Below are 22,601 nucleotides of genomic sequence, written 5' to 3'. Positions count from 1 at the left end.
AGGCCTGCATTCATATCTCATCCTTGTTGTTCGCAGGAGAGGCAGATGTGAATCAGAACAATGGAACCTCCACTAAGAGCCCAGCGGTGACAGACTCCAAGGGCACAGCAGACCCAAAGAATGCTTGGAAGGAGGCCAACCCAGCTGATCTGACTGGTCGCCCCCATTTGGTCCGCCTCTTTTCCCGAGATGCCCCAGGGAGAGAAGACAACACCTTCAAAGATCGGCCCTCCGAATCAGATGAGCTGCAGACCATTCAGGAAGACACTGCAGCAGCTGCTGAGAACTCGGATTTGATGGCTTCACAGAAACGGTCCTCTTTCCGGCACGGATCCAAACTTGCATCCGCAAGTACCATAGACCATGCTAGACATGGATCCCCAAGAAGATACAGGGAGCCGGGTCTACTTGATTCACTGGGCAGATTCTTTGGAGGTGACAAACATTACCACAGGAGGGGCAAGGTGAGCTCAGAGGAAAGCAGAACAGAATAGCTGCCATAAGAGCGCAAGAATTCTAAGAGGAAGGGTGGGAGAAAAACCAAGAGAACTGAACAAAACCTCCCTAGAGCAAGAGCTGAATTGGCCTTTGGAATGGTTCCTGCCAGTTTCTAGTATGAGATTTGGCTGTTGTAACAGTTTAAAAAAACACAAAACCGCATTAGCAAGTGTGTTCCATCCTTAAATTGACCAGAAATTTTAATTACCCCCAGTCTTTTCTCAACTGGATGCTGGGATTATTTCAAGTCAGCCTGTGCTGTGGTGACACTCCATAGGGGAGGCTTGTTGTTAACTAGTTGTAACTAACCCGGTTATATATGGTGATAAAAAGATTACTCTTTCTTTGTGTTTTGTTTTGTTTTGTTTTTTTGGGGGGGAGGGATGTAATATTTTCCTTGCAATGTTTCTCAAAATCTGACTGGAGAGAAATCCTACAAGTACACTTGTTTACAGAAACTCTGTGGTAACTTTATAAACACTGGCTTTCATTTAATGTCTGTTGGTTTAATGCCTGGTTTTGACCCTTGTCTGCATTTGATAACACCAGGCTGTGTTATTGTGTCTTGAAAATATCTTTGCAAAATCTGAGGACAGCTAAACAATCCTAATATTTTTTTTCCCATGGGGGAATCAAGACGGGGGAAAGGTGATTCTGTGCAACGATTGGAGTATGTCTATGTTAAACAGTATTTTTAAATTGACAAGCATGTTTAGGGTTATTATAAGAAACTACTTTTCAGAATTGCTTTGGAGTGTCAGTAGCAGATATCGGACCAATACCTGGAAAACAAGAATGTGCACTCTTGTCCAAGTGGGAAATAGACAAGCTGGAGGAATTTGAGATCCTTCACTTCTTGTCTTTTAATGTTCTGTGTATAAGTGTTTTCTAAACCAATGTGGCTACTGGCTGTTACAGTTTATATTTTTATATGTACCTTTTTGATCTGGCAAATACCTTAGAAGTCTCAGCAACTTGGCTGCAAGAAACAATTTCTTCCCCCTACTTTGAGGCATAGCTCATGCCTATGAAATACCCATGCTTTAGCATTCTGACATATCTTTGCACTACCGGTGGTGAAATGTGTCTTTTTACGTGCTCAAGGACCAAGTACAGATTTCTGCTTGCAGGGCATAGATAAAACTCCATTTTGGGGGGGAGGGCCTCTGTTTCATAATTGTTTAAAAAAAAGTTAAGACATTCCAATGTAACTAAGGCTGCAATCCTAACCACACACTCCTGAGAGTAAGCCCCATTGAACACAGTAGGACTTACTTATGAGTAGACATGCATAGGATTGTGCCCTACATTTTAATACTTTGTGATCAAGCAGTGAGACTTTCCACACCAGTGACATGCCTTTTGTTACTGTGACTGTTAGTAATGTGGACTGGTAATTGCTCACCAAACTAGGAGTCATTGAGTCATTACTCAGTTTTTGATTTGCTTTACTCTTCAGTCCTGGACAAGTCATTCAGTTGTCCATTTGGTAGCATTTGCAGAAACAGCCAAGTACCTGCAAGAATAATTGTTCAAAGTTAAAAAAAAAAAAAATCACCTGCTGAAAATCCATTGCTTTCAGATTCTGAAACCGTGCATGTCATAATAGTTTGGTCTGTGTTGCTTTGCTAGCTCAACTCTGGTGTAACTTTAGATTGACCTGCTGTGGAGTCACAGAACCAACAGGTATAGAATCCCTGTAAAAAGACACTATTTCTCACAGGTCAAGAGAAAGGTGGTAATAGGAGTCAAACCTGCACCTCTTATAGGCTGCCAGGTCCTAAGTCTTTTCACATAGTGGTGGAGATGCATTCATTTCAAGCATTTGGTGATCAGATTGTGGGTGTCTCTGTATTTAGCGGTCATTGAGAAATCTGTTCATCTTTTAGGACAGATTCATGCATAGACATTTATTATTGTTTTGTAGTGTTGATTCCTAGCGCACAGCTATTGATTTCAACTGCTCTTGCTGGTACCTTTATATCACCATAACCTCTAATCCAGTGCCTAAAGAACAAAGGTAAAAGGTTATGAATAATTCCGAATACTGTTTAGTGATGACAGGACAACAGCTTTCAAAGTGCTGACTTCCTGCTGTGTTGACAGTGACAACTGGCGGTGCTATCCATATTACTCTCAGAAATAATAATACTGATAATAATAATAAAAAACTTTCCTAGGAATCCACTTCAGGAGACTTTCAGTGCTGGAAGTTTATTCAACAAGTGCCACAAATTATTGTTAATGCTAGGTGTGCATGATCTGTGTGTTGTAGAAAAGCATCAAATTGTTGGTATCCTTTGTTTGTCTTGAGTAGTGTGGATCACAGAGGATTGTTGTTAGTTCACAACTGTGTCACAATAGTTAGAAATATAGAGTTATACTTTTTCTCACTGTATTTAAAAACACAGTAATTGCTAGTTACTGGATTTGTGTAATGGCTAAAAAAACCGCAGTGATGGACTTTGAAAGCATCTGGAAAAATAACTAGGAAAAAAAATGGAAACTGAATTCTGCAGATACTCTTGTGCACCCAAAGCATATATTTGCAGGGGAGAGGAATCATACTTAACCAAGCTGCTGAGAATCTGCCTTTGTTTGACAGGCATCAGACCAGGGGTGCTCAAACTTTCAACTTTAGGGATGCTGGACCTTTAACAAGTGTATAGAAGAGAGAATTGCAGCAGGTGCAACTTGTCATCCCACAGATGACAAGCTACACCTGCTGAAATTCTCTCTTCTATACACTTGTTAAAGGTCCAGCATCCCTAAAGTTGAAAGTTTGAGCACCCCTGCATCAGACCAAAATTACAAACATACAGGACTATAGAACTTCAGTACTAATGACATAGGAAAACATCTGAAAACATGCAGATATGATCTAATGAAATGAACCACACAAGAGTTCCTTCCAGATCTATAGGAAACACTCCCTAAGATCAGTTGGTAAGGATTCCCAATGTTGCAGCTCATGATGTAATAGGAACTGGGATGGAAGTCAGGACAATGTTCCAATCTTCCTTTCCAAGTACTGCAGTGCTAAAGGCCTAATCCTATCCAACTTTCCAGCGCCAATGCAGCCCTGAGGTAAGGCAACAAACATTCCCTTACCTTGAGGAGGCCTCTATGACTGCTTCTGCTCTTCAGGATGCCATGCATATCCCATTGGCACAGCTGCATCAGCGCTGGAAAGTTGGATAGGATTGGGCCCTCAATCATATATCTGATCTGCCCACACCAGTATGTGTTGGAATGTAGCAAACACAGATATCCTTTTGTCCAGAAACAACACTGACATTCAGTCAGAAAGCATTGTAAATTCTTTGTGGAGGCATATTCTTCTTTTCTTATGAACATCCATGGAGGGAAAATACATGTGTGAATAGCATTCTCCATTGTTCAGAGAGAAGAGGAGGAAGGAAAGCAGAAGAATGCTTATTTTGTTTCTGCCTCCTTCCTTCTCCTCCTCTTCCCTGCAGAAGGCAGGTTCTCCCTTGCCCTGGTATTTGTGATGCATTGCAAAAGGGTGGGAGACTAATAAAATATACCAGTATGAATATATGGAGAGATTGTCTTTCCTCTGTAGGAAAAAAAAAAACCTATCACCTATCTTCCCATTTTAAGATTTAGAACATATATATCATCTGAGATATATATGTCCAGATATTAAGTTACACATGCATGGGAGAATATTTTTATTTTGGCCACATTTTGGCTGAATTCACTGATTCTTCCTTATGGTACTTCCCTTGGTGCATACCACATAATTGCAACTTTAAAGAAGCAGCAGTGAAAGCCCATTGATATCACCACATTAGTACAGTTGTCCTTTTTCAGCTTTCAAAAACACTGCTGCACAAACACCAAGAGATGCTCTTCAACATGGGTGCACTGAGTGTTGGCCATCAAAGCTGGCAAAGCGCAAATGGTTCGTGTCATCTGTTCCCAAAGGCCTTTTGTGACTGACTACACCATGTTAAATATTTGTGGAAGTTATAACTTCAAAATGAATATAAACTTTAAAAAAAATTATCTCTTTGTTTTTAATTACTACAAACCTGTACATTTTTAGAGTCATATAAACCTAACACCACAAAACTACAACTTTCAGAATTGCAAAACCTAGCAATAGATGTTAGAGAGAAAAGTCTGTTAGATCTAGTGCCAGGCTTGGTATTCTACCAGTCATTTAAGTGGGAGTACAAAATACACAATACACCCAATACATTATGAGAAAGCATGTAGTGTTCTTGTTAAAAGACCTGTTCAGGAGTTTATGGTGACAATATGCCATGGTACTACCTACTTGGCCTTGTCCTGCTGGTATCATTGGACTGAGAATGTTTTTGCTTTGCTTTTCTTTTTGGGGGGGAGGGGGAGGATGTGCAGTTGAATTTACAAGCTATAACATATAATTGCTTGTTTACATCATGAGTACTATTTCCAGTGTTTCCACCCAAATGTTTAGTAGTTGTAAATGACCATTTTAAATCCATTTTAAGCCCTACTTACTGGCTTACCTGATGGTCCTAAACATTTCCACTGGTATGCAATGGAAATGTGACATTTTGCAGATCTAGCATTGAATGGTGGCTTGAAAGGTTACGTTGGTACAGCTATTGGTATAACCCTCCAGAGGGCTTATGTTAACTAGTATTTTAAACCTTGGGATCAAGTTGTAGTTACCTTTCACTTATAAAGCAGTGATCCTCCCCCCATTTTCTTACAGATTCCATTGACATTTAATAAAGTCTATTGTAGAGAACCATAGCAAGGCAGATTGGTAGTGATGGTTAGAGGTGTTTGAAAATGGTGTTATTTACCTTACTCAGAAGTGAGCCCATTGTGCTCAGTAAGACTTAATAAGACTCACACCTCTAATGATGGTGGACTGAATGAAAGATTCCTTTCAACATCCTGAGCTTGGTATAGCTTTGCACAAGGACCTGTCATTATTAAGCCAGCTAACCGCCAGCTATTGCTGTGCCCCTATCAAACTCTCTTTCTTCACTTCTCAATTATTCCTCTTAATCCTAATCTCAAGATAAGGCATTACTTTGGGTGAGATCCTAACCTTTGGTTGGAGCAGACCTGATGCAAAGGGGGCATCTATGAGCAGAAGGGGTCATTCTGAGAGTACAGCTCTCCTCCCATTCACACAGGGAGCTTCTCTTGGTGGAGCATTGTTCCACCAAATATTAGGATCCAGCCTTCTGTCACCAAACCTTTTTCCCATTTCTTTCTCCAAAGATTTCACCTGATTGCCCTCTTAGCTTGAACCCAACATTCCTTCTCTTTCACCTAGGAAGGGACAAAGATTGAAATTTCTTTTAAGAGCCCCAAAACTTTGGGATTTAGAATCTGGATAAAGGTAGTTCAGGTAGTGAGGAGGGGGCTACTTCTGCAACTCAGCTCCTGCATTTTAGATAGCTGTTGATGTAACAATATGATTTTTAGGGCTACACCAATAGTAGGAGAAGTTCAGTTAAAATTTAGGAATTGCAGGCATTGGTAAGGAAGAGGTGGGGCAGAATGTTTAATTGCAGCAATCTCCTGGGAGAACTGGATGGCAATTGTGCCTTTAGCATCCTCATGAACATGACTCCTGTGGTTCTGGCCACATGGCCATGCCTTCACAATGGCTCTATGGAGCCAGATTTTACTGAAATATCTGAGACTTTGGTAATACTCCAGTTTCATTCCATATTGCTACTCAGGAACCACCCTCTTTTGAAAGGCAACTGGAATTGTTCTGACTCTGTGATCCAACCTGGATGTTTTCTGTTTCTATCCTCGGAGAATATTTTATATTCATAGAGAAAGAAAAGTGGCTGGGGCTTTTAAAAGACAAGTTGAAAAAGTTAATCATTACAGAAAATGGTGAGAGAAAGTGAATGTGTTTCTCAGACAGAAGCAGTGGATATTGCAGTGGATCAAAAAAGCTTGGTGTTTTTACAGAAACCGAACTTGCCACTCACACAAAGAAAACATAAGCTGTTAAAGTACATATGAAATGTTTTGTCTATTATACATAGGGGGAAAATTAGCCACATAGCTTTCAACCCATTAAGCTTTCAGTGTGTATACAGTGCTCTGAAGGAAATGGTGTGCTGTGACGTTTTCTTCTTTCAAGTTGTCTCTAGCAAAACCTTGTTGTATCCAATGTTTTTGTAAAACTGATGTATAAATTGTAGCACTGTAAAAAAATATATCATGAATGGTACGAGTTTTTTGGAGTGTGTAACATAACATGATTTTGTTTCAATATTTGACCTTTTGTCTATGCTTGAGCATTGATATGCATTTATTAAATAGCTTCTCACTGCAATGTTGTCTACTAATTATTTTTTATTTAATTTATTAATTTATACTATCACCACTTTTAAACCAAGTGTTCTCAGTGTGGTTTAAATCTCAAAGAAACGAGAAGATGTTTGAGATTAACACCAAACATTGGGGGGGAAGAGAGACCGATTTTTAAGTTTAATTAATCTTATTTCTAACATCTTAACCCAAATGTAACAGGTTTGCATATAATACTTTGCAGTTAAAGGCACATTTGAATTGTACAGAATGGTGGATATAAAAAGAATGGTGGAATGTATAGAATGGTGCATGTATATTCAAATGTACATACACCTAATGAAGACAGGCTGATCAGGTTAGAGATGGAAACATTTATGCTGAGTTTTAATAAGTGCAAAGTAGAAATGTGGATATTGCTACTGAGTGTCATTGGTTTACTTACATTTAGGTAAGAAGAATCTTATCAAAGTACCATTAAAGTATCAAAGGGTGGGAGAGAAGTAAAATATTTCAGAATGAGGTGTGGTGGGAGGCTGGGGACCCACATGGTCAAGCCAACCTCTGAAACCTGTGGCAGCAGTAGCACCCAATACACTTTCAGGGAAGGGGAATCATGGGATCCCAATGCATTACTTTGCTCTAATCTCTAGTAACCTGCCACCAGCATTGTTCATCATATGCATAGAGACTGCTGAGAACTCCATTATTTTCACCGTGGAAGAAAGTGGCATATAACTGATAATCCATCCACACAATCCTACATGCTTGGTAAGATTGTAGACACCTAGTATAATGAGATTGCAAATGACAAGGCTTTCCCCATACCAGATTCAACTGTAGTCATGCCAGTCCGAACCATTCTTTGTCCTGTCATCGTGTTAAGTTACGGTTTTTATTATTTATTACCAAGTCTGTTGCACTGAAATAAATGAGCCTGGATTTCCCCATGTGGTCCCTATCTATCCCATGAATTATGTTCTTAGTGTGCACAATTAACTTGTTCAAAAATACTCTCTCTTGCTTCTTTTCAAATTTTGATAGTTTGCCAGGGCACAGTGAAACAGGCTCACAAGATTGTGCACCACACTACAGCACAAGCCTATGCATATCTACTCAGAAGTAAGTTACATTGTGTACAATGGAGCTTACCTCAAGGGAAAAGGTGCTGGATAGCTCACTTTCAGGTATAGAGTTGAATTCTTAGACACACTTTCCTGGGAGTAAGCGTCAGTGACACAATGTAATTTCCTCCACGTAGACATGCATAGGATTGTCCTGTAAGTATGCTGATGTTCGTCCAACGTTTTTGAAGAAGACCTTGACATCTAACGGGTTTGTTGGGGGGATGTCAAGACTTGTGCGTGAATTGGATTACAGTGAGGGAGATGTGCGCATAGTCAGCCTCACTCTCTCTTCCCAGATTCCATCTTACTCCAATGGCAGAACAAAAGTCATGATGGTTGGAGATGGGCTGGGCGCAGTGGTTGACCAGGGCGTCTTCGTGTCTTGCCATGCTCTTAGCGTACCACGTCGCTTGCAGAAACCGCCTTCATGACTGTTGGTCCTATTCTAGTTGGACTCATCCGCTCGATCCAGCCCAAGTCTGATTTGTGTCAATGGTAGTGTTAAGGGCCTGGTTAACTTTATCACTGTTGATTGTTCCCAGTTAGAAGTACAGTATATAATTTTAGCAGGATTGTGCCATAAAGATATAACAACTGTAATACCTCCTTTAACTCTGTGGGGGTGTTCCTGGTAAACAGAGGGCTGCCTGAAACAGCATTATAGGAGGTAATGATAACACTATTCTAATGTGAATATGTTCACAGTACTATACTCACCAGTGAATTGAATTGGGTCGGTGCCTGACCATTGCAGCTGTTATACCTCCTATATGGCAGTGGTGATGGGAAATTGTAACTTATTCTTGGGAACTGCAGAAGGACTCATCCTTCTTGTTGAAGAAGGCATCTAGAGTTGATTGCCTGGCCCACTGTTTCCTCTCCTGAAAAATTTCCTGGTGCCAGATGATTGGCCATATGCTAGCCAGAGTGGCAGTTCACTGGCTCCCATACACTCTCATGGGCACAGAATGTTCTAGCCAGAATATGCAGCAGGCACTGGCTGAAAGCACAGCTCAGACAGCTATGCAGCTATACTTTTCTGCACAGAACTTTTGAATACTTTCATGGATAACCTTTTCCTTTTATAGAATGCTGTAATAATTACACCTAGGACAAAGAACTGTATAGGAATAAAAAATTATTATAAGAAGCAGCTTTAAAGGAGATATTACTGTATAATAAATCAATGTGAATTAGTGTGCTATTGGTGTGCTATTGTCCTCGCATCCTGAGGACCTTTACCAAGAGTCTAGTGGATTCTTCCTAGTCCTGGTGCAAGGAAAAACCAACTTCTGTGATCATTTTGTAAATTTCACAATTCCTTTTCAATGGCATTAAACTCAATGGACACTGAAGTACACCAAGCAACTATAATGCCCTTCCTACATATAATACGAGAGAAAAATGCAGATCATGGAACTGGTACTGGGAAGTATGAAATATCTGCACTAAGCAGAAGACTCAGGAGAGAGGTGGAATTTACCACTCTTATTTCCAATGGCCTCTAATTTAACCTATGTATGAGTGTTGCTACATTGGGTCAAAAAGATGACAAAAAATAATGTGATCTCTGATTCTTATTTTAGTTGCAACCATGTCAGTGTTCCTTACGCTGCTATGTCCAAACATATCTGCTTCTGGCTGATTCTGCATACATATGAGCAACTTGTTGCAATGCGCTAAATATCCTACTTTTCAATGTACAATAGTAAGTTTATTTCTACTTCTCACTTCCCCAAGTGAGAAGAAGATGAAATTTTCATTAACACTCTTAGAAAAACATTGCCTTGACTTCCATTTGGGGGACATGATAATGGAGTTTGTGTCTGTACATACATTAATTTGACAAAAGAGGTAAAAATGTCATCCAGAAAGGATCACTTAATGGCAGAACTGCTGTTAATCCTTCAGCTACAGGATACTAAATGTTTCCCGTCCAGTGACCTTCTTGCTGACTAGGCAGAAGTTTTCTTCTAAAAGGCTCTACAGCCAACCTTTATGTAATGTACCTGGAAGATCAGCAGAATGAAGTGTGGCTGTTGAAAATGCAGCCTTTTCAATGCTCAAGTGAATCGTGCCTGCTGCACAAATGCATCGAGCCATTGAAATATATAGTTGCTTATGCAAGCAGCACCACTTAGAGCGATGAGGTAAGCAACAGTGTTTGACTTGGATTTTTTTACTAATAAGCTCAAAAACAAGCATCTTGTGTTGTTTTTTTTAAATCTTCCCATCATATTCAATACATGCTCAGAAACTAGATACAGTGCCGCCCCCCCCCCAATGATTCTGTTATATTCTATAGGCTGCATTGAAATGTTTACATTGATACTAGCAGTGATATAAAGAGTGCAACTTTGACTCTGACAAGAATGTCCTTCTCAAAAGTACATAATTGACTCCATGAGCCCATTTTCCTAAGTCAGAACCTCAGTTTATTTAGATCAACTATTTTCAACTAGAGTGCCGTATCACATTGGTGTGCCGCGAATTGTCCACAGGAATGCCATGGGAGTTTGGGAAAGGGTCATTTGTTAGTAGGACCATTGGGGGATGTGAACCCCCCCCCTTTCCAGCAGCATGTTGTGCCTTGTCTGTCAAAAAACCAATGGTGTGCCTCAACAATTTTAGCACCTTGTCAGTGTGCCATGAGAAGAAAAAGGTTGGAAACAGTTGATCTAGATCAGGGGTGCTCAAAGTTTTTGGCAGGAGGGCCACAATATCTCTCTGACACTGTCGGAGGCTGGGGAAAAAAATTCATTTACATTTCAAATTTGAATAAATTTACATAAATGAATATATTAGAGACGGAACATGAATGAATGAATTCAATCCAATTTATGATTCCATTCACCCTAATTGGGGGGGGGGGGAGATCTTCATGCCAGTTTATGTTCTCATTCATACACACAAATGGAGGGGGGATCTTCCACACTTTCACATACACCCGCTTGCTCCCCTGACCCTTTGCCCTCCCTCCTTCCCTCCCTCGTTTGCTTGGGCAGTATGTGCTCCTGCCTGGCCGCCCACTTGCTCACTTGGCTGCCTGCCTGCTCGCCCAGCTGCCTGCCTGCCTGCCCACCTAACCGCCCTTCCTTGCTACCTAGGGCAGCATGTGCTGCTGCTACCTGTCTGCCTTCCTGGCTGGCTGGCTGGCCAGCCAGCCAGCCAACCAGCCCTCCCTCCCTCCTGAGGCATGTGCTGCGGGCTGGGCTCCCCCCCTCTCTCTTCTGCACTCCCCTGGCTCAGGTTTCAGGAGGAGAGGGGAGCCGAGCCGAGCCGAGCCGAGCTGAGCGGAGCCCAGCCCAGCCCCTGGGCAAGGCAGGAAGAGACCAGCCAGCAAGCAGGCAGGGTCTTTTATATTGGGAAGTAACGCGAGACCGTCTCACGTTACCTTCTCACTATAAATGGCCCTGCGCACGCACTGGGCTTGTCTTTCCTTTGCTGCCACTGAGCTCAGCAGCAGCTAGGGAAAGCAAGGCATGGGCCAGTGCGGGCTGGGGTGAGGGCCGACCGCCCATTGGAGATGGGGGAACCCCCTGGGGGCCGGATGGGGACCCACAGCAGACCACAAGTGGCCTGTGGGCCTGGGTTTGGGCGCCCCCTGATCTAGATCAATACTGTCTACACTGGTAGTGTATAGAGAGGAAGCAGCGCTCTGGGCCTGCAGACAAAGGTCATTTCCAGCCATACCCAGAGATAGCAAGGACTGAACTTGTGACCTTCTGAATGCAATACATGTGCTCTACCACTGCGGTGTCACCTCTCCCATAAATTTGGTTCCACGGACTGTGGTTAGATGACTTTAAAAGGAGGTTAGACAGATTTGCAAAGGATAATTCCATCAATGACTGCTAACCATGAGCACAAAACCAAACTCTGCACTCACTGACAATGTGTCTCTGTCTAGGAGTTGCTGGGGACCGGGCTTTCAAAAAGTGTCTTCCTCAGGAATTTGGTAAGCTAGATCAGAATTGTCCCCATCTCAAGACTGAGCCTTTGAGACAGTAGGTTACCAAAGGCCACTCAATGAGCCCATGGCAGAGGAGAGCTTTGAATGAGCCACTTTTCACCACTTCATGCACTGGTTGTCTGGCCTTCTTCAGAGATTTGTGGGCTGTTGTCAGTTTCACACCACTTTGCTAATGTTTAGAAGTAGTAATGATGTGGAATGGTGGATTACATCTTAGCCACATAAATGCCACTGGCTCTCAAAGAGATATGATGGTAATTCAATTACTTTCCACCATATCAACCCAGCTCAAATGCAAACAATTCCTTACAGAACTCAGTTCCTAAAACAATTGTGTATCAGATGGACATTTTATTGTTGGGTTTCCTTGAGAATCTTTGACCCCAGTTTCCTTCACTTGGTAGGCATTCTTTGTGGGTTCCAAGCTGATGCAAAAATGCCTACAGTCCAATTTTTAATTTCCTTCTGATTTTTTTATGGCTATGTCTCAGTGGCTTTAACTGGAATGCTGGAATTTCCTGCTTTCTGTGCCACATTAACATTCTTAAGGGCATTTTCCAGACTAAAAGCTGCCCTTAAAAACATCTTCACTGGTTCACAACATTCATGTTTGTCACCTGGCAACATACCCTGATGACTTACAGGTAGGAAAGGGATGTGTATATTACCTGACCACCTCTGGCACACGTCAGATAACTAGGGCTGATCCCAGATCAAATGCCAAACTCAACCACCCTTCCCTTTTCTTTGAAGCCAGGTGTCAGCATCTTGATAAGTGAATCATGGCCACAGGGACATGTTTTCGTCAAGTTGTACAGAAGCATCACTTCTCATACTTGAGAACATAGAAGAGATACAGCTAACTAGACCAGTGATTTTCAACCTTTTTCATGTCATGGCACACTGACAAGGCACTAAAGTGGTCAAGGCAAACCACCAGGTTCTTGAAAATTAACAAGGCACACCATGTTGCCAGTGGGGGCTCACATCTCCCATTAGCCCTATTAATAAATGACCTTCCCCCAAATTCCTGTGGCACACCAGTGTGCCACGGCACAGTAGTTGAAAATGGCTGAACTAGACAACTGTTCTTGTAATGTATTGTTTTTGCAGGTTATAAATGGTACTGTCCAAAAGCTGCTTGCAAGTGAGAGGCTGGATCTCTTCCTGTGTGCAAGCTGTTTATTTATGTACACAAACATGCATGCTTGCTGCCTTGGGGACCCACAGTGTGGGGGAAAGATGCAGTGTAGTAGTAGTAGTAGTAGTAGTAAACCTTTAATGGCATAAATACATCAGTAACAAATTCTACAAAACAATGGGACCAAAAAGCATGCAGCACAGGTGACACACATCAAGGAAAAATCAATCCACAAAGAGTGAACTATTCAGCCAACCAATACTATGACTAAGGAATCAAGGCTTGGGATCAACTGTAAGGCGTTCTGGGAATACCCAAAGTAAGTAAGAAAAATAAGTAAAAAAAAAAAAAAAATAAGACAGATCATACATTTCACAAAGACAAATTAACTTGTCTAAAGGCAGGAGTTTTTGATAACACAAGAGCCAAGATGCAGTGTAAACACACTAAATAAATAATATTTCAATTGTCTGAATATGACAAGAAACTTTATGACCAGAGTCCATAAGTGTTTCCTATGGGCAAGAAGAGGAGGCTCATAAATAAATGCAACAATGACTTGAGGTCTCTTTAGAGTTTCAAATGTTGAACTTCAAGGTTACTTCAAACATTGCAACAGTCATGCACAAAAAGAAGTGCATGAAGCAGACATGTGATTTGTAATATCCACATAATTTACACATTGACTACATTTATAAGTTGCAGATGAACATTTTTAATAAGTATGGCCTGGGAAAAAAAGAGAATCTGTCTGATGGTTCCCTCTATAAAATGATCCACATTTTAACTAGAAAATGCCACCTGCAGGTTGGATGGCACCTCAGCAACACAAAAAAAGCACAAGTTGCATGTTCACTGCATTGGAGGACATTTTTGGTTCTTATTTATGGCATCTTTTCATCTGTGAAAAACATTCTTTGCTAACTCTCATCCATGGTTTTTATATTTTGCATTGCTATTGTTATGATGTGTTTATTTTATTGCTTTAATCTTTATAATATGAGATGGGAATATTTATACTGAAGGGGAAAATTCAAATGTGTTAATGAGTAAAATGTCAAGAAGGGTCTAGGTACCTCATCTGATTCAAAGGGGCACAGTATCCTCCAATACCATTCTGTACACAAACAATATATTGCGCTGACACTCACTGACCTATGACCAAATAAGTAATATTCCAATGTAATGCAGATGTTGGATTTGTTTTAGGATGGGAATTGGCAACTTTGACCCCCATGGGAAGCCTTGCTTGGCTTTTCAGTTACTAGCATAGAGGCCAAAGGGGTATGGAGAAACTTGTGTTAGGGCTATATAACTTCAAGCTGTGTTGTACAGATAATTCTAGTCCATACATATACAACCAATATGTTGGGAATGAGGTTAGGCTAAAATTCGTCTCCTTGACATGCTAGTTTTCTGTGAAGAGATATTTTTATGTGGTATGGAGGAGTACTGACTCCATTTGAAGTGGTACAGTCCCCCACCCACAGAAGCAGGGGGACACCACATACTGACACATACTTCATTTACTTCTTAAAACTGTGGATAATTGGTTGTTGACCAAGATCTTTTAATTATGGGCTCAATATTAGAGGCCAAATAATACTAGAAGTAAAATACAGCAATGAAACTATACCAGCCTGTTCTTCTTTGTTTTTAATATAAGGGATATTGTCTGTAGATTGTAGCTTCTGCTTTCAGGGCATGTAGCATTTCATCAAGAGTATTGATTGTTCACATTTTTAGTGATTGTGGAGCCAGGAGATAACAGGAACATGAAAAGTAAGATGCAGGAAAAGTCCAATTATGGTAGATCTTTCAGAGGTAAAGGTGGCAAGAACTACTATTATTATTATATTTGACCTTAATGCACTAACAATAGGCAAACTGAGTATCATGGTTAGGGTACTGAACTGGAGAAACACAACTTCAGGTCCCCACTCAGCTAAGAAGTTTTCTAGATGGCCTGGGGACAGTCAGCATACCCCACCTCGTAGGATTGTTGAGAGCTGAGCAGCCCAATCCAATGTTAGGGTTATGCTGACTGACCTTGCAATCCATCAGCATAATCCCTGTTCCAGCAGCACAAAAGCCATACTGCACTCATGTGCTTCGGATCCCCCAGCTCAAATGGCCAGAGGCCCATGTGCTGGACAGCAGCTCATCGACACCCCATAGGAGCAGGAAAGGTGGCAGGGGATGGTGAGAGAAGAATCAGGGTGGGAGCAGGCCAAACCAGTGGTGGGAGGAAGAACATGCCAAGATCTATCCGCCCTTTCCTTGCCATATATGCCCCTTGAAGCTCCTTGGACTAATGCCAGCAAAATTGCTGGCATAGGTCCAAGGAAAGCCATTGTTGACAGGCAAACAAAGGGGCAAACAAATCACTTGAGATTTCTGGTTGCCCTCTTCCCCCCACCCCACAGCATGGAGCATGTGCTCCATCAGCATCTCTGCATTATATGGGCTGGCAGGGGGTACGATTGGGCTGCAAAAGAAAGAACATTTCTGGAGCTCCTTGGAAGAAAGGTGAGATGCAAACATAATAAAATAAATAGCAAAATAAAATATTGCATCAAACGAAATCATAAGAACAAACTCTTAATCTTCTGCTCAGAAACCATACAACAGAATTCTACTACTCTGTCCCCCGTCCCCCGTCTCTATTTTAGGCCTAATTCATGTTATGGTAACAAAACATGTGCCACAATCCAACAAAGAGTTAAAACATTCTTAAATCCATTGAAATAAATGGAGTTTACTGCACTTAATTCTGTACTAAATTGTGATCATACCCAGTAAAGGTCATACCTTGTTGATTCTGGAGTTGTTACTATAAAATAACAAGGAGCACAATACAGCCATGTTCCTGGAAAAAAAATAGTTCCGGAAAGTAGTGATTTTCAGGCATGAAATCTGAACCATTCCTTTATGCTGTGTAAAAGAATATTATTATACAGTCACATCTTGCTTTTCAGGGCCCATGTATGTGGCATAGGCAGCACCACAGACAGGTGAGTTTTCCCTCCCCTCCGCCCCCAACAGGTAGCTTGTCCTCTTTGGTAACTTGGAGGAAAGGCATTTTTCATATATTTAGGCTGCAGGTATACACACACTTCCCTGGGAGTAAGCCCCATTGAGCATAATGGAAATTACTTCTGAGTAGACATGCATAGGATTGCGCTGTCAGAGTGCTGTTCATCATTATCATCAGTCAATATTTCTATAAATATAATGCATCAGTATGCAGAACATAAAGAACAGTTCCCTGTGTGTTCATTTCTGTTAATATTTAGGATAAGAGTATTAATGTGAAATACAGCCATTACTGAAAATAATGTGCCACTATTTTCTTACAGAAATCAAAGTCATAGGACAAAGTTTTTCTCTCCCCCACCCATGTTTTTTACCCTTTTGTGCTTTTTTTTTTTAAAATCCTGGTGCCATCTCAGCCAATATAAATGCTACTCCCCCAGGTTGAGCTACATGAGTCTTGGTTTCTTATATGCCAAATCACCAAAGAAGCAAATGGCTTTCAAAAAAAATCAATACAAAAATCAGCCTTTGCTTTGCTCACATATGATTGGCCAAATTCATTGTTAGAGGCTTCCACAAAGTGATTGTGAAAAGTGCTCCCCCATTGCTGATGTTCCATACATCGTGTGTCAAGAGTTTTACAAAGCTTTTAGTCTATCACCAGTCCCTACACCTGTAAATTTGTACATGACTGCTGTAAATTGCAGTGATGGCCATGCTGCTCTTCCAATACCATGCATGTGTGGACCAGAACAAAATATACCAACATTTTAAGTGCATATGGCACATTGCTTTAAAACATTTATATTCCACCTTTCCCATTTGTTACAAGGGAACCACACTGAAAATAATTGATAGCCCATTACTTGCATTGTAGATCTCTAGACAAAGAATTCTGTCTTGTTCAGATTTAATTTCAGCTTGCTAGCCCTCATCCAGTCCCAACCACCACCCCCTCAGACAATGTTTTGGGACCTCTGCAGCCTCCCCAGCATTCAGAGGCACAGAGAGGTGGAGCTGGGGCCCATCTGCATATTAGTGATGCTCTGCTCCAAACCCCTGGATGTTATTTCCCAGTCTTGATTGCTGGCATAAAATAAGGGTCTTATGGTAGCAGTTGTGTTTCTTCCTCAGTCTGGTATATCCTCCTTCAGCCTAATGAATGGCTTTGGATTTGAAGTCACCGCACCACTCACCTTTTATCTATTAGCTTTCATCCACCAGCTTTGTTGCCTTGGCAGCTCTTGTTGCTTAGTGACAAGAGAGTTGGAAAATGACCTGGTTATGAACATAAACATATAAAGCTGCCTTACACTGAGACCCCTCTATCTAGGTCAATTTTGTCTACAGGGGCTGGCAGCAACTCTCCAGGGTTGCAGGCAGGGGTTTAATGTCTGCCTTTCTGCAAAAGTTGTTTTCCAAGGGATTTTGTGGTGGCCAGAAGTAATTAGAAACAGGTGCAATACACACAAGCATACCTCTGATTGCTTAATAATGGGACAGACTGTGTGAAACAAAGCTGGACTACATGGCCATTCAGTCTGACCCAGTCTCTTCTTACGTTCTTGAATACACATCAAGCTAACTACCTGGTTGACTGTGACGTCTGAATCAGATTGTGAAGCACATTCACGACAGCATTAGGTTCTCTAAAAGCCATGATAAAACTCTTCTGATTCCTTTGTGGGCTAGGTGAGGACAAAGTCTTCTGAAAGAAACCTCCTTACAGAACATTGTTTAGACAGTTGCTTAATCTTCCCACATTACTTATGTGGAGGAGAGTCCCCCATGCATGAGCAATGGGGAGAAGGGAAGATGAACCAGGTTGTGTTCTCAGAACATGGGCTGAAATTAATCTGGAATGTCCAGGTACAGTGGCCATCCATGTGCATAAGTGGCCCATGCAAAATAAAAGGCACTGGTCTGAAAAATGGTCAATGTGTTTATGAACCAACCTGTCCCATGAGACCAGAACAGACCAGACCAGCTCCATCCATCCTGGAGTTCCATCAGTTGTGAACACTTGCTTTTTTTAGCAGGCTTTGAATTTGCCTGTTGGCTACATTTTTGTTCCTTGCATTCTCCTAGGATATTTTCTGTTTGCTTCTGCTGCTGCTATTGATTTGGATTGTTGAATGGTTTTAAATCTTCTTATTACTGTATAAGCTGTTTTTGGCATAGCATACTGAAATGGGAAAGAAAGACAGCACATTCAAAGTCTCAGACATGGTTTGTTTTTTAACTGTGTTATCTTGAAACTTCATGGGGGTCGGATGCACCACTTTGAAACAGGATAGGTTTGTTTATACAACTTGTTTTCTCTGTTCAAAATGCTTAGCACCAGTTACTTAAGAAGTGCAGCAAGCTATAGAAAAATGAAAAAGTGCCATTTTGAGTGAAGAGCAAAAGTGGACTGAATTCCCATGGCATTCAATAATTTTTTTTCTTTCTAGTAGATAAATACATGCATATAGGATGGATATAGAGTAAACCTAACAGAACAAGCTTTTAAAAAATGGGTTACATGGCATTTCAAAAGTATTTTTTTCTCCTAACAATGTGTAACATAGAAAATTAAAACAATATAGACAATGGGAAAGTTTCTGGTTTTCATTTATTTTGAATGATCTTCTAATGGCTCTTTCGCACTTCTTCTTAACTTACAAGATGTAAGTTCTGCTCTACTTAATTTTAAGAACTGTCTCTGAAGCTTTAAACCACAATCTGAAAATGTGACACTGGGTTCACATGGACTGTAGATTCTTCAGAATCAGTTTTAGAGAAATAAAAAATCATGTTCTAGACCTAAGGACTACAGGACCAAGAGCAAACGAGCAAAAAAAAATAAAATAAAATAAAAGCCTGACATCAATATATCTTCTCTCTATTATTATTATTATTATTATTATTATTATTATTATTATTATTATTATTATTATTAACAGTATTTATATACCGCTTTTCAACTAAAAGTTCACAAAGCGGTTTACAGAGAAAAATCAAATAACTCTATGTACATATAGTACATTTTTGAAGGACTGACAGCCCAATCCTATCCACACTTACCTTGGAGTAAACCCCATTGACTATAATGTGACATAGGAGGCATTCATAGGAGGCATAGGAGGCATTCAATTCTGAGGAGGCATGCATAGGATTGGGCTATCAGTCAAGTCACAAATATTTGAGGATAGCACTCTGAAGTATATAAATTGTAATATAGATATGATGTAACCATTGGCATCTAGCACATTGATGAAAATTATGCAAATATTAATGGAGCATGCCCTTCTAGTAAGATCTGCTTTTTTGGTCTATTTCTGGGACTAAGGGTTAAATCAGAAAGGGTAGGGTCAGTTCATTGATTTAGATCTTTAAGACTACTCAAAGACTAAAGATGGGGCAAAATATCAGTCTAAACAGAGAAATTAAAAAATCAAGTTGTTCTATAGCAGTTCCAACTATTTTCTGAGCAGTGATTTAATGGATTCCTATGAAATATGTATCATCGCCCCAAATAGCTAACTGAAATGCACAATGTCTTCTACTTAAAAATGTGATCCTGTACTCAGGATTTGATTGAGACTACTTTGCTACCATACAGAACAGAAGGTAAGTGTATATATTTGAAGTTTATATAACATTGATATTCCAAAGTGCATATAATTTCTTATAGAGCTTATTGCACCTTATTTTACCTAGTACTTCAAGGCTCCATTTCAAAGACATGGGAGCACTCTCAGGACTTCCATTGGTATAGGAAGATGGGAGCTTTCAAGTTACACAGAATTCTCCATCAGGAGGAATGGAAAAGTAGCTAATTTGCAGGTATTAAGAGGGGAGACAAGGGATAGAATTCAGAGAATGTTAAGGATATTCAACTGCCCCGTACTGTGCTTTTCATCCATTTCACAGCTAGGACATTATTTCAAGGTTATATAAGACCATTCCCTGCAATCATCAACACAAAATAAATAAGAAATTATTTGAAATGAATCTGTACTTAACAGCGCAAACCTATACATGCTTTACATAGAAGGAAATTCTATGTGCTTTTCATCCATTTCACAGCTAGGACATTATTTCAAGGTTATATAAGACCATTCCCTGCAATCATCAATACAAAATAAATAAGAAATTATTTGAAATGAATCTGTACTTAACAGCGCAAACCTATACATGCTTTACATAGAAGGAAATTCCACTACATTCAATTGTGTATAGATTGTTCAAGTGAATATAGGATTGCAATCAGTATGCATTTCAATTTTTCTCTAGACCTGCAGATGCAATGTCCTATATCTTTTGCATTCACTACTCTCTGTTTTTCAAGGACCTATGTGGCAGGGGCTCAGTGAATACAGAAAACTGCCTGGCAATTTAGTTTGCTTCTTAGCTGATAGGCTTCTTTATTTAGCATCTTGCTAACTTGTTTTGGGGCAACTGGCTGACCCATCCAGTAAAATCAGTAATCCAGATGACACAATTGCTGTTTAAACTTCATATAAAGAACACTCGACTTTACTTGGCTAACAACACTAGCTTTTACGTGTAATATCATTTTGTTCCCATTTATTTTCTGCCTTAAATACTAATGCCTAAAGAAGAGTTCTGTGGAACTTGAAAGCTTGCAGCCCACATTTTGAGTATTATTTTTTTCAATTAAGCATATGCATATCACTTTTCTCTTTGTTTCTATCAACACTACTACTAAGACCCTTGATGGATACAGGTGATCGTTTACCACACATTGGCAGCTTGTAAACTCAAGGCAGGATATACACAGCCATATACGGATCTGTCATAATAACATTTGGCCATAGTATTATAATCATGTGGCAAATTTTAAAATTTCTCTGCAACCCAATAAATATGAAGTAGGGAGGTCACTATAAAACTCAACTTGCCACATAACCAGTTACAGATTACCTTCTGTGGCTGTGTGCATCCTGTCTCAAATTTATAAGAAGCCAGAATGCTAAACAGCTTTCTACTCATCCAATCACACACAACTATTGCGACATCAAAAATGTGTCCGGTTTACCTAATAATAGACAAACACTTATGAAAGAAAGGAATCATAGCACATTATCATGACACATTATTTGCATACAGAAATTCCCAAATTGGCACCTCCACCTAACGTAAATTCCGGTAAAAAGGTTGAGCAAGGCCTCTGCCTGAGATTTTTCAAGGGCCATTAAGTAGGTGGTACTCCACTAGATGGCCCAATGACTTCATTCAGTATAAGGTAGCTTCATGTTCATGAGAATTAATGATTGATTATTTCTGGGCATATTGTTTAAAGAGGTTCTTGTTGAAGATGAGGACAGGGAGGTCAAAGAGGGAGCATGATGATGGGATAAATACGTTACTCAAAAGGAATCTGCTGGTGACTGCTCAACCTGGCCTCAGAGGTAATCATGAAAAGATTTCACTTCAGTGGAATACGTTTGTAACAAGCGCAGAGGATTGTATGTGCTTATCTCTATGAGACAATTAATGGAGGTTGGGTCTAACTCTTAGCCATGGTTGCTAAATGGACCCTGGCCTGTTCCACTAGGGCCATTTCTATGTTCTTAAGTACCCAAGGTTTGTTTCTATCACCTCTGTCTCATCTTATCATGGATTCAGTAGATATTTTCTTTCCTAGCAGAATTCATTCATCCTTTTGAGGCTGGATACTAATTTATCAATCTAACCTATGCTGTGTTTCAGGACTATCATCACTCTGCCAGAGCTAGCCATGTAAGTTCCCTGCCTCATCCGAGGTCTCAGCACGGACGGTATGTGGATGACAACCCCGTAGTCCACTTCTTCAGGAACATTGTAAGTATTTGTGCTATGTTTATCATTTGAAGTTTAAAGGAAATTCTTCCCCCTTCTTTTTTGTTTAACATTAACAGCCAGTGCCCCAAAGTAAATTCTCTTGTCAAAGAGGGTGGACAAGGTAATCAAGCATCTTGTATGCCTTTTAGAATGAAATACATAAATAAATAGTTCCCTGTCCCCGAAGCGCTGAGAATCTAAAAGATACTAAAGAAACACCAGCAAACAGCCAGTAGAAAAGACACTTTGCAGAGGTGGATAGGGACTCTACCCCTTCAAAGAGAATTACACATTATAAAGGTTCATTTTTGCAGTTAGCAAGGGTACAAACCAACTCTGGGGAGAAGGAAGGAGATGAAAATGAAATATGCCCATCTATAGCTCATATGGTCTAATAAATATCTTTGAGACTGAGGCTGTCACTGTTTGCTTCAGCAGAGAGGGAAACTCTACCTACTCAAAGAGATGAATAATGCCCTCTGCTCCATTGAAATGAAATGAGCAATTCTTGTGCAGAGAACAACTTCATGTGCATACCGAAGGCCCTGCAGCAAATTGCTGTCCTTGTTTTGAGTAAAATATATATGCATTGTCCAGAGTCAACCATAAGGCTTCACACACTCTATTTGCAACTTTGTTTGGCGTCTCCCATCTTTAAAGGAAATCATTTTCTGCTGTTACCTTTGTTTTCATT

The 22,601-nt window shown here is 40.4% G+C and overlaps 1 protein-coding gene across 1 annotated transcript in view; it reads left to right on the top strand.

The window, feature by feature from the left end:
• MBP (myelin basic protein) overlaps positions 1-22,601 on the top strand; it is a 175,362-nt gene that overhangs the window by 140,522 nt on the left and 12,239 nt on the right. Inside the window, exons 4-5 of the mRNA XM_066623953.1 lie at positions 37-464; positions 21,797-21,907. Of these exons, the coding sequence (XP_066480050.1) occupies positions 37-464; positions 21,797-21,907 (539 nt within the window). The remainder of the gene's footprint in view (positions 1-36; positions 465-21,796; positions 21,908-22,601) is intronic.

Source organism: Tiliqua scincoides, chromosome 4 (assembly GCF_035046505.1).
Source record: "Tiliqua scincoides isolate rTilSci1 chromosome 4, rTilSci1.hap2, whole genome shotgun sequence".
Lineage (NCBI taxonomy): Eukaryota > Metazoa > Chordata > Lepidosauria > Squamata > Scincidae > Tiliqua > Tiliqua scincoides.
The sequence above is the reverse complement of the archived record's forward strand: the minus strand, read 5'-3'. Positions and strand labels throughout refer to the sequence as shown.